Consider the following 12,863-nt stretch of genomic DNA (forward strand, 5'->3'; position numbering starts at 1 on the left):
CAGTAGCCACCATTCTACAGGCAGCCTGCCACACACTCAACTACATTTATACAAAAAGAGTCACCAGTGAAGCCTGCAAGTAGAGGAGGAAATCTTTATCCTCATAGCCAACCCCAGAGTAATAGAAGCAAGTGCTCTACTGGATGACCAAACATCAATGAAAAAATATTTGAACTACAAACAAACAAGAAGATATGACACCACCAAAGGAGTACAGTAATGCTCAAATACCAGACCCCATAGAAAAGGAAACACTTGAAATGTCTGAAAAGGAATTCCTAGCAGTGATCTTAAGAAAACTCAAAGAGATAAGAAAAGACTCAATTAGAGAACACAATGCAACAAGAAAAAATATCCAGGATATGAAGGAGAAAATTTACAAAGAGATTAATACATTTAAAAAGAATGTAGAGGAATGCCTAGAAATGAAGGATTCACTCAATGAGATAAAAAAAAATAAATAAATAAATAAAAAAAATTTTAAAAACCCACAAGAGAGCTTGAGTAGCAGGCTGGAGCAAGCAGAAGAAAGAATTTCAGATCGCAAAGATGGTCTTTTTGAAATAACCCAGGTGGACAAAAAAAAAGGAAAAAAGAATTTAAAATAATGAAGAAAATCTAAGAGACCTAGGAGACAACCTCAAGCACTCAAACATCTGAATCATGAATATTCCAGAAGTGCAGGAGAAAGGAAAAAATATTGAAAACCTAAACAAGGAAATAATAACAGAAAACTCCCCAGGCATAGGGAGAAATGCAGACCTTCAGATCCAGGGAGCCCAAAGATCCCCAAACAGATTCAATCCAAAAAGATCCTCTCCAAGAAACATTGTAATTAAATTTGCAAATCTCAAAGACAAAGAAAGAATTCTAAAAGCAGCAAGAGAAAAGTGTCAAGTCACCTATAAGGGAGCCCCATCAGATTAACAGCAAACTTCTCAACTGAAACCCTATAGTACAGAAGAAAATGGGATGATATATTCAAAATACTAAAAGAAAAAAATTGCCAGCCATGAATTCTATACCAAGCAAGGCTCTCCTTCAGAAATAAGGGAGAAAAAGTTTATTTCCCAGGCAAAGAAAAATTACGGGATTTCACCACCACATGACCAAACCTTTAAGAAATTCTTAAAAGAGTCCTATATCTGGAATCTGAATAAAGATAATCACTATCACAGATACATGAGAAAGAGCAAAACCTACTGTTAAAACAAAAATGCAAACAAGAAAGAAAAAGAAGATAAATCATGCCACCTCAAATTTCCAACTAACATTGAACACAAGAAATAAAAGGGGAAGAAATGAAGAGATTTAAAACTTCTAAACAAAAAGCTATAAAATGACAAGAGTAAAACAATAGCTGTCAATAACAATCCTAAATGTAAATGGTTTAAACACCCCATTCAAAAGACACAGAACGACTGATTGGATTAAAAAGCTAGACCCAAGTATATGCTGTCTTCAAGAGAGTCACCTCATCTGTAAAGACACACACATTAAAAATGAAGGGATGGAAAGAGATATATCATCCAAATGGAAACCAGGAGTAGCCATTATTATATCGGATAAAATAGACTTTAAGCCAAAAATCATAAAAAGAAACAAAGAAGGCCATTATATAATGATAAAGGGATCTACCCAGCTAGAAGACATAACAATCATAAATATTTATGCACCCAGCACTGGAGCACCCAAATATATAAAGCAAATACTCTCAGACCAAAGAAAGAAATAAACCCTAATGTGATAATAGTGGGTGACCTGAACACTCCCCTCTCTCAGCATGGGATAAATCTTTCCGACAACAAATCTACAAAGAGACACAGGATCTAAACTACACCTTAGACCAACTGGACCTGGCAGATATCTACAGACCATTTCAGCCAACAACTACAGAATATTCTCATCAGTACATGGAACATTTCCCAGGATAGACCACATGTTTGGTCACAAATCTAGTCTCAGCAAATTTTTTTTAAAAAAGAAATCATTCCAAGTATCTTTTTAGACTGCAAAGGACTAAACCTGAAAGTCAATAACAAACAAAACTCTGGAAACTATACAAATGCGTGGAAACTAACCAATAGGCTTCTGAATGATTTATGGGTCCAAGAAGAAATTAAACAGGTAATCTAAAAATTATTGGAACTAATGGAAAAAGATATATCATACCAAAATCTGTGGGATACTACAAAAGCCACTGGAAGCCCTTGGGGCCCCAGTACTAAGAGGAAAGTTTATTGCAATAAACACTTACATCAAAAGAATAGAAAGTCTGCAAATAAACAACCTAACAATACACCTAAAGGAACTGGAGAAACAACAACAATCCAATCATAAAAGTATTAGATAGAAGGAAATAATTAAGATCAAGGCATAACTGTTGAAATATAGACCCAAAAACTGATACAAAAGATCAATGAAACAAAAAGTTGATTTTTCAAGAATATAAATAAAATAGACAAACCATTAGCTAGATTAATAAGAAGAGAAAAGACCCAAATAACAAAAACCAGAAATGAAAGGGAGACATTACAACCAATACTATAGAAATATGAAGAATCATTAGAGATTATAAACAACTGTATGCCAACAAATATGAAAACCTGGAGGAAATGGATACATTTCTGGACATGTACAAACTACCCAGACTGAACCAAGAAGAAATAGAAAACCTGATCATACCAATAATTAGCAATGAGATTAAGGAGGTCATTATGTTAGGTGAAATAAGCCAGGCACAGAAAGACAAATCCCATATGATCTCACTCATAAGTGGAATCTAAAAAAGCTGATCTCATAGAAGTAGAGAGTAGAATGGAGGACACCAGAGGCTGGAGTGGATGGCACATGGGGGCTGGTGTGGGAAGATGTTGGTCAAAGTATACATATGTACAGTTAGACAGGAGGAAGAAGTTCAAGGTATCTATTGTACAGCATGGTGACTATAGTTAATAAGGATATATTACATTCTTAAAAATGTTGAGAGCGAATGTTAAATGTTATCCCCACAAAAATAATAACTATGTGAGCTATTGCATTTCTTAATTAGCCAGATTAGACCATTCCACAATGTAGATATACTTCAAAACATCATGTTGTACATGATAAATGCATACAATTTTATATGTAATTTTAAAAAATAAATTTGAAACAATAAACTTTAAAATTTTGTATTTCATTTTCCATAACCCTAATGAAATTATGAAAAACCTTAAATATGCCTGTTTTGTCACCAGTTAGCTACAAACACCTGGGTCCAACATGCAAGAAAAGCCATGTACTTACCCACAGACCCAATTGTCCACTAATCAACTGTACATATCCCAAACTTCTGCCAAAGATTGGAGTGGGGGAGGTTCACTATTTCAGGAGCAATCTCTATAAACCTGAGAGGCTCCAATTTTTGCTCTATAACGTACCTTGTGGCCTCCATCTTCAAGGACTAAATCATGAAGCTTTTGATGAGAACCCCACACAAGAGGTAGTTTTTCCCTCCTTCAAACTCTTATAGCACTCTGTTTAGAACACCATACTTCATTTACTGCTTACCACCTCTTTGTACTGGTGGCTGTTGCGAGGAGTTCACTCCACAGATAGGTGCTCCACTGCTACTACAACCAGCCCCATTCATGGGCATAAGGTGAACACTGAGTCACATATACACTTGTTACATCAGGTTTCCCAGCTTCTAACCTCAGTGTAGACAAGAGGAATAGTTCATGCAATGCCAAATCTTGTCATAGACTGGGCATGTCCCCACTCCTTCCTCTCTTGTGTCTTATCAAGCATTCCCAGCTCTAACCCCATTTACACAATGAACCTACGACCTACTGTCGTTAAAATGTATTTCACAGCATATATTCTACATATGCACAAACTTCTTCTGCCCCCTGGAAAGAGGTATGTGAAGGGGAAGGAGGATACTGGGAGAACTAAGGATTAGGCCTATGTCTTAATGCAATCAGCCAAACTTTAATAGATTTGAGTCATAGCCTAGGTGTGGTTTAGGTTCTAAAGACAGCATATCAGGTAAAAACTTCAAATTACCTTGAAAATTCTTAGCAAGGCACCTCACTGTATAATGACATATTGTCTATTAGTAAGTCAGAGCTAGTTTTTCTTTCTTACTTGAAACAGCTAATATTTACTTAGCATAGCACAAGCACCAATGAAGTATGTGCCTGTACAGAGGCCTGTGGAACAAAGAAAAAAATGTACCTCTAAACACTAAACTCTTACACGGTGTGTGAGATTCTCATGGTTCATATTTTGTGTACATGTGTGTGTGTGTGTTTTGAGCATCTATGATTACATTCACATCAGCTAAATTCAAGATAAAAATATATACCAGTTTGCCCTGCACAGCCCCATCTTATGCCCATTATTAGGCCCCTTTCACTCTCAAAACATATTCCAATTTGGACTATGAAGAGGTAATACAACAGAATTTCTTTATGGTGATGGGACAGTTCTGTATCTCGGTTGTGGTAGTACTTGTACAATCTATACATGTGATTAAAAAATCATAAACTGAACACAAAGACTTATAAAAAAGAATGAGTGCTTGCAAAAGCTGGTGAAATCCAAGTACGGTCTGTGTTCCAGTTAACCATATTATGCCAACATCAATTTCCTGTTTTGAATAATGTATTCTAGTTATAAAATGATGCCAATGGAGTAAGTCAGGTGAGGTACAAATGACCTCTCTGTCCTATTTTTTAAACTTCTTGTGACTCTATTATTTCAAACTAAAATTTTTTAAAATGTATACTCCATTTTTGACAAGTAATTATATGATCTCCTTTGTTAAATGTACATAGTTTAGTTATTCTTAGTCTCCCTTTCTGGACTTCATAGTTATTTCATGCAACTTCCCTGAGTCAATGTGGCAAAACAGTTAAATGTTCATCAAAAGTGCATGGTCTCATTCTGTAGTACAGACTTGAGTATGGCAGTATGAGAAAAAAAAATTCTCACTGCCTCCCAACCTTGCATCTAAGTCAAGCTATATGAGTGAATTCTGGAGAAGGAAATGTAGGTCCAAGTGATGTATGTCACTTCTGGGACCAGTTCATAAAACTCTTCTATGCAATCCCCTGCCCATTACCTACTTTTTCCAACTAGATGCCAATACTTAGACTGAATTTGGAAACTGGATGTTGAAGATGTCACAGCCTCCTCTAGCCTGACAGCATGGAACATATGCTCCCCACACCATAATGCCCACTGAATTTTACATGAGCAAGAAAATTTTGTTGTCTCACACTACTAAGATTTCAGGGTTTATCCATTATATAAACTAGTGTATCTTTAGTAACACGTGGAGAATATTAAAATAACCAGAAAACTGCATTTTAATAAATTAAAAATAAATGAAAAAAGAAAAACTGTATGAACAATAGTCCATTCTTGTAAATACATATATACACATAGACACACAAATATACACTAACAGCTTCTTGGATAACTACATAGAAAATAATACAAATCAAGAAATGGAATGTAGAACAAGAGCAAGTGTGGGTAAATAAGTAAGAAAGAGTTCAATTTGTGCATGCCATAGAGAATAAAATGGGAAGATGAAAATAAAAACTGGGAACTGGAGAAAGCTCTGGGCAGATGAGAATAAAAACTGGGAATTGGAGAAAGTTCTGGACTGCAGAGATGTGGAGGTCAGCAGAATAAATGAAAAGATTGAAATAAAGGGCTTAGACGCCATCACTTAGAGGGGACAATATGGAAACAAATGACCTAGACAATGCCATATGTGTACCAAAGATCTAAAATGAATGGCTGTTCCCATTATTTCTGAGGGGGGTGGAGTAGGGGTGAGTACAAGAAACCCAGAACCAGATAATGTGAGATCTTAAGTAGGTTCAATAATGATCCACTCTGGAACCCTGGAAAGTTCAAATTCCACATTTTTCAATCTTTAAAATGGTGATAAGATTTCCTCTTCTTTGTGGAATAATCATAAGAATGCAATAAAATCATGGCTGTAAAGTTTAATCATAAAGTCCAAAATACAGAGGAGGAAAAAGAGATCCTTAAAGAGTGGGACTGTTAAGCAAACTGGCTCCCTTCCCCATGTTTGAGGGCCCCAGGTCTGACATAGCTTCCAGGTAAAGACAAGTTAAACTATTATAGCAAAGCAAATGGAAAGTTCATTTTAGGTTCAGGTCAGGTAGAAAAAATACAAATATGAAGAAAAAGGAGAAGAAAAAAAGGTTAAAAGACAGAATGATGTGAACACTTGCTCAAGATGATACAAGTGAGAGTTTTTATTCAACAATGAAAAGTCTAGTTTAGCAGAAGGAACAAGGGTCTGAGATGATTGGGTCTTAGTATTAACATGGTATGAGAGAGTATCATTTAAAGCAGAGTTAAGTTTCAAAGAAAGAATACGTAATAAATTAGTAATTTAACAGATGGAGACAGCATATTCAATTTAAAATTTTTTTAATTATACCTCCTGAGGGTCACCTGAGATTAACAGAGGAAAACCTTCCTAGCAGGTTACTGCAAACCCATTCCTAATTCAACTGCACACCTCCATTTCATCTGCTTTACTTATTGGACAATTATGTGATATTTCATTTGAATTCAAAAGTTTTACGATGTGAACAAAAAGAGGTCTGGAATGATATTCAAGTATCAATATATCTACTGGGAAAAATTATGTAAAAATTCCACGTTGCCATCATAGACAGAAGGAGATTTTCCTTTTACAAATGACTCTTCCCAGAGCTCCCTTCATGTCTCTGTTCCGCAGACTGTAGATGAAGGGGTTCAGCATGGGGGTCACCACAGTGTACATCATAGCCATGACAGTCTCCTTCACAGTAGAATTGTTAGCTGATGGGTATAAGTAGAGACCTATAACCGTCCCATAGAACAGGGACACCACAGAGAGGTGGGAGCCACAGGTGGAGAAGGCCTTATGGATACCCCTAGCAGAAGGGACCTTGAGGATGGAGGTGACAATTTGTGCGTAGGACACAATGATGAGTAAGAATGGGATGACGAGAATGAGACCTCCCATGATAAATATCACCAACTCATTAACTCGAGTGTCAGAGCAGGCCAGCTTCAGCAGAGCAGACATATCACAGAAAAAGTGGGGGATCACGTTGTCTGCACAAAAAGACAATCTGGCTGTGAGCAGAGTGTGCAACAAGGCATGGAACGTGGTCAGCACCCAGGACAGCACCACCAGGCAGAGACAGAGACTGGGGCTCATGATGGCGGTGTAGTGCAGGGGGAAGCAGATGGCCACATAGCGGTCGTAGGCCATGGCCACGAGGAGGAAGCTCTCCAGGTCTGCAAAAAACAGGAAGAAGTACATTTGGGTCAGGCAGGCTGCGTAAGAGATGGATGGGACTTGGCTCTGCATGATCTGCAGCAGTTTGGGCATTGTGACTGAGGAAAAGCAGACGTCAGAGAAGGACAAGTTGCTGAGAAACAAATACATGGGCGTGTGGAGATGGGAGTCCAGTCGAATGAGGACAATGATAAGAAGGTTCCCCAGGATGGTGGTGAGATACATGGTCAGCAACAGGGCATAGAACATGTTTTTTTGCTCTGGCTGGATGGGCAGGCCCAAAATGAGGAATTCTGAGATTATAGTTTGGTTCCTTCCTGTCATGCTCTGTCTCCAGTATTTTTAAGAGAAAATAATGGGTCCCTTAAAAACCTGGAAAAAAAAGAATCATACTCATATTTCTGTGACACACAGATAATTGAAGAACCCTTAACCATAACAATGATCTCCATAATCAATAAATGTAAGCCACTTTTTAGACTTACTCTCATTAGATGTAACAATATTGAATTTCTTTTCCTTCTATTTTCCTAAAACACTCTCATCTATTAACTTCTGTATGATCACACTTGTTTTCCTGATACTTCCCTGGCCATTCATTCTCAAGAACTGTAATTAGTTTCTTCTCTAACAGTATCTTATATTGGTGTTCCTGGGCTTTTTCCTGAACGATGTTCACTTGTAACTCTACATACAGAGCCGTGAAAGAGCTCACCTATTCCCATGGCATTGATTACGGTCTAAACCTCATGGGTAAACTTCTCTATCACCTTCAGTTCTGTATTACCAATTGGTTACTGGTTATCTCCCCATGGACATATCACAACCATCTTCAGCTCAACAGATCCCAAATGAAACTCATGATCTCACTTTGCCCCTCTCTCCCAATCCACTCCTCCAGTCTCTCATATCTCAGTAAAAGGAATCCAGGCTGAAAGCACAAACCTGAGAGTTTTGTTCATTCATTCATTTCTCTCACCATCAACACCTAATCTAGCAAGTCTTAAAATATCTGTGACTTCATTCTTTCTAATTCGTCCACTGCTTATCCCAACTACCACTGCCCTAGTCCAGGCTGACATCCTGCCTGCACTATTGGAACAGCCTCTTAATTCATCTCCCTGCTTCCATGCTCACTCTGCTTCAATCCCTTCATACTGTGGCATTCTAAGATAAAAATCTCATTATTATTTTTCTGCCTAAACTCTTCATGGATTCTCATTGTTCTTAAGATAAAGGCAAAATTGTTTTCAAGGGCACAAAAGTGCTTCATGACCTGACATTGCCTATCTCCACAGCCTCATCTGGCCCCACAGTGACTCTTGCAGTCCACTCTCCAGCAATGCGGCACTTTAAGTCACAAATTCTCGTCTGCAGCTTTTCACACTTGCTGTCCCTCCTGCTCAGCACCTTCTTGCCCCTGCTCCCTCTTCTCATGGCTTACCCCCACTTATTCTTCAGGTATATTATTACATGTCACTTGCTCAGATAAACCTTCCCTGTCTCTCCAGACTGAGTGAGACCTGCTGCTGTTTCCACAGCATCCTGTACTCATCAAATAGCACTCTATGACCTTGATTACTAGTTTATAGCTAAACTTCCCTACCAGACTGTAAATTCCATGCAGAAAAGGCCAAGTTTGCCATCATGACTGTAGCAGGGCCAGCACCTGGCCTGGTGCCTTGGTGTGGCCAACATTTCATTAATATTTGTTGGCTGTCCTTCAGGCTGAGACATGGATTCCTCAAACTTTAAAGGCAGCAAATTCTCATTTAAATTAGAATAACTACTCCTACTAAATCCTCCCAGAATAAAAACTCACTATCTTTAACCATTTAGCCCTAGCTTTTGACACTTTGTTACATAATTCCTGGATGTAACTGCAGATCCCTGGAAACTATTAAACTACCCAACCACACTACATCTTATTCAGACAACCCAGTATGCATGTTTATGCTCTCACTTTGTTCCTTGTGTTGATATCCATGATTGAGTGATCCCAACGTGAAAAAATAAATCCAGTAGATAAGTTCATTAACTTGGGAAGGAAATAATGGAATAAACATTATTTTTATCCTTGAGATCTCACTCTGGTTCTTCTGCAGATTTCCATACCTCATAGCGCTGCAGAGCAAAGAAAGCTTGAAGAGAGGCATTAAGGCATATGGGAAATTCCTTCCCTAAAAAGACATAACTGAGTTCAACTGCTAGGATTTTTACCCTGCTGATGCTATTTAATCTAGCAACTTAGTAGTCTTTTACATTCCGACATAAAGTGATGGTGTTGCAGTAGGGAAGAGCATCAACTGGAATTTTATACACCTGATTTCTCAGAATGTTGCTTCCCTGGGAAATAAGTGGGACCCATCTCTGGTATCAAGTGTCTTATTAGAAATCACAAACCAGAGAAACATCACTTGTAGATCTGCCACTGATAAGGGAAATGATTTCAGCTTCTCAGTTAATAATACCTGTCATCTTTTTCACCTGGTAAATCCATAGTTTTCAGTCTCGCCTACACATAAGAATCACAAACGGCAGTGTATTTAAATTTTTATTTACATAAGAAAACCACCTGTTGACCCTGTTAAATGCTGGTTTTGATTCAGTAGGTCTGGTGTGGGGGCTAAATTTCTACATTTTAAAAGTTCAGATTTTACATTTGGTGATGCCAGCTCTAACAGTCTGTGGACCACACTTTTGAGTAGTAAGGACATACAATATATTTTTAAAATTCAGATTATTGTGCCATCTCCCAATAAATGTAATCAGAATCTCTGGGAGTGTTTTAAAGCTCCTTAATTCAAATATATAACCAATGGTAAAGAATCTCTGTATTAAATGCCTACCTCACAGAAATGTCATTATGTTGAAATGACACAATCTTGTGAGGGTACAATGCATAATAATATTAATGAACACTATTATTAGTCATAAAAAGATTTTAAGTGGTGAGCATTAATCAAAATATTTCAGGGACGTGGCAGAGTTTTGGCAGGCAGAGAGGTGGAGAAGAGGAAAGTTATCATATCTGAAAAAGAATCCTGCAGAACATCACACAACCAAGGAAAACAAGACCCTTGGGCTAGAAAGACACTAAGGCACCAGCTCATTCACCCTCCTGCCCAACTTACCCAGTGTGCTTGAGTGACTCCAGAGCCCAGACCCAAGATCCTGCTCCCTTTACTCATTATAGACATGTGAAGTAACAGCCTCTGTAGTCATCAGCTATATCTGTCTGCACCATCCCTTCTCACATCTCCCTGGGCCCAAGGGGCTCTGCATCCCGGAGGAGTTTAGATCCTGGAGGAACTCATTAAAAACAAAGTAATTACCTAGGACCTGTCTAGGACAAATTCTCGCAGAGTCCTGCAGTGGTGACTGATTACTGTCACTGATCACACCTGACTATACTTTGGGGGGTCATGAGGATGGAGAAGCTCATGGATGGATGCTTAGTCATTGCCTGTTTAGGGAATGGACTGTGTGGCTGGAGCCTACCATTTGGGGAGGTGAAGAATGGTTGGAAAAGCCATAAAAGCAAGGAGAAAGCACACCGTAAATCTCCTAAAATTTCTTAAGAGTATGTAAGAGTTTAGGCTTTATCCTGTGGACAGGAAGACATCAGTGGTATCTCAGTAGAGTACCACAATGAAAGACATATTTTGGAAATATTCCAAGGGTGGCAGAATCTCTCACTACAACCCAGCTCCCTATAAACATACCCCAGGGGAGAGATAAACCTGCCACTAACAAGGATCCGACTTCTATGATCCAACCATCTGCAGATATACAGAAAAGACAGGAATAGGAGAAAAGATGAATTCTCCCAGATAATGTTCAATTCTTCCCCTCCCCTGCCCAAAAAAAAGAAAGGAAGACCAGATTTGCATCCCATTATTTCTAGTTTCTAACCTCTCTAGGAAAACCTTAATAACATCCAGACACCACTATCATCCCTACCACTCTGTATGTCAGACTACCTCCTAGTGCCAGCTTTTGCTTACCCTGCAATTATGAGGAGTACGTAGTCACATTTATAACTCCTTCTTCCACACTTATTCCATGTTCCCTTTTTCATCACTTCAGCTAGATTCAATCTTAAATCCTTGGAAATCTGAATCCTCAGTGTTACTGCCTTCATTGAATTGCTATAATAGTTTTCTATTAACTTTTAGTAAATGACACCCAAAAGAATCTCCTGGGTGTCAGACATGATCTTTCCTTTCTTCATCCTATAGATAAACACAATTCTATTGCTAAATGGAATCAAATTACTTCAGGCAGTGGGTAACCCCCTTGATTATCTGTTGGTTCAATGACAAATGAAGCCAAAATTGCCAAGTGGCAGTCTCAACCTCCACTAGAACGGAACCACTGAAGCATTTCTTGTAGAAGCATTCCTTCCTTGGGAATTGTATCAGACTCTTGTGCATCACTTCAAATTCTTTCAGCCATCATCTCTTATTCCAGCCACAGCTTCAGTAACCAGTTCTGCATGCACTTCAACCAGCTTCACGTGGATACAGTCTGAGAGTATTACCTCAGACCTTCTCTCCCTAATTCTTGTGTCCTGCTATAGGGTTTCTCTAATTCCATGAAGTAGAATATCATGGAAAACCAGCTCAATACTCATACATACACAACCTGAAAGCACAAGGGATTTAAATCTCAAAGGGTCAACCCTTAACTACAGATGCTGGAAGCTGACGGATATATGCCTTGGTCACTCCTAGGGGTCACCAACTCAATAAGCCACCCTAGTATTGGGTATCCCTTTTCCCCTATTTAACATCCCTCTATCTCTCCCTCCTCTCTATGAGATAAAATTCTCAAATAAACTACTTACAAATAAGACTGTCCCAGTCTCTGCTTTTTAGTAACCTAGGCTGTGACAGAAAGTAAGATCTGTAAACCAGAAGACCCCGAAATTGTGGGGGTAAGAAGCAAAAATTCTGTGACTGCATTATTTGGTCTAATAATGAGAGAAGTCAGTCCTGACACTACCCCTTGATTCCCAGACTCATGAATCATGGCTATGGGATAAACAGCACCATATAATGGGTTCCTGGTTCAAAGCACATACCTTATCTGTAGGAGAGTACACCAGCCTTTCTGGTACTTCTAATGTTTGTTACTTTGTTAGCTGCTTTGTCTCCAGCACTTTCAACAGTGCTTAATTAACAGTGCTGATAGCGGGCACCCTTGTCTTACTCCTGGTCATAGAAATGCCTCTAATATTTCCTCCTTAAGCCTGATGCTGGTTTTTGGGCTGACTCAGATGTATTATTATCCCATGTTAAAGAAGTATCTATCTATTCCTATCAAGCACTTTTTATCTGAAATGGTTGTTGAATTTTAACAAATGCACAATTTTAGTAAAAACAGTGAAATTATTTTTCAAAAACTCCACATTTCAAATGATTTAAATACTTTAATTCAACAAATAAAATATAGAAAAACAACAGCCATAAAATCACAAAGATAGTAAAAGAAACAGAGAAATGCTACAATTTGTACTAAACTTCTTTATCGCTAT

At 38.3% G+C, this 12,863-nt stretch overlaps 1 protein-coding gene across 1 annotated transcript; it reads right to left on the minus strand.

Annotated features, from left to right (window-relative positions):
- Nucleotides 1-6,703: 6,703 nt before the first annotated feature.
- LOC134387241 (olfactory receptor 1E2-like) lies at nt 6,704-7,648 on the minus strand. Its single transcript, XM_063109663.1, has one exon. The coding sequence runs from the start codon at nt 7,646-7,648 to the stop codon at nt 6,704-6,706; it is 945 nt and encodes a 314-aa protein (XP_062965733.1).
- Between the last annotated feature and the right edge of the window lie 5,215 nt (nt 7,649-12,863).

The sequence above is a fragment of the Cynocephalus volans genome, chromosome 10 (genome assembly GCF_027409185.1).
Source record: "Cynocephalus volans isolate mCynVol1 chromosome 10, mCynVol1.pri, whole genome shotgun sequence".
Taxonomy (NCBI): domain Eukaryota; kingdom Metazoa; phylum Chordata; class Mammalia; order Dermoptera; family Cynocephalidae; genus Cynocephalus; species Cynocephalus volans.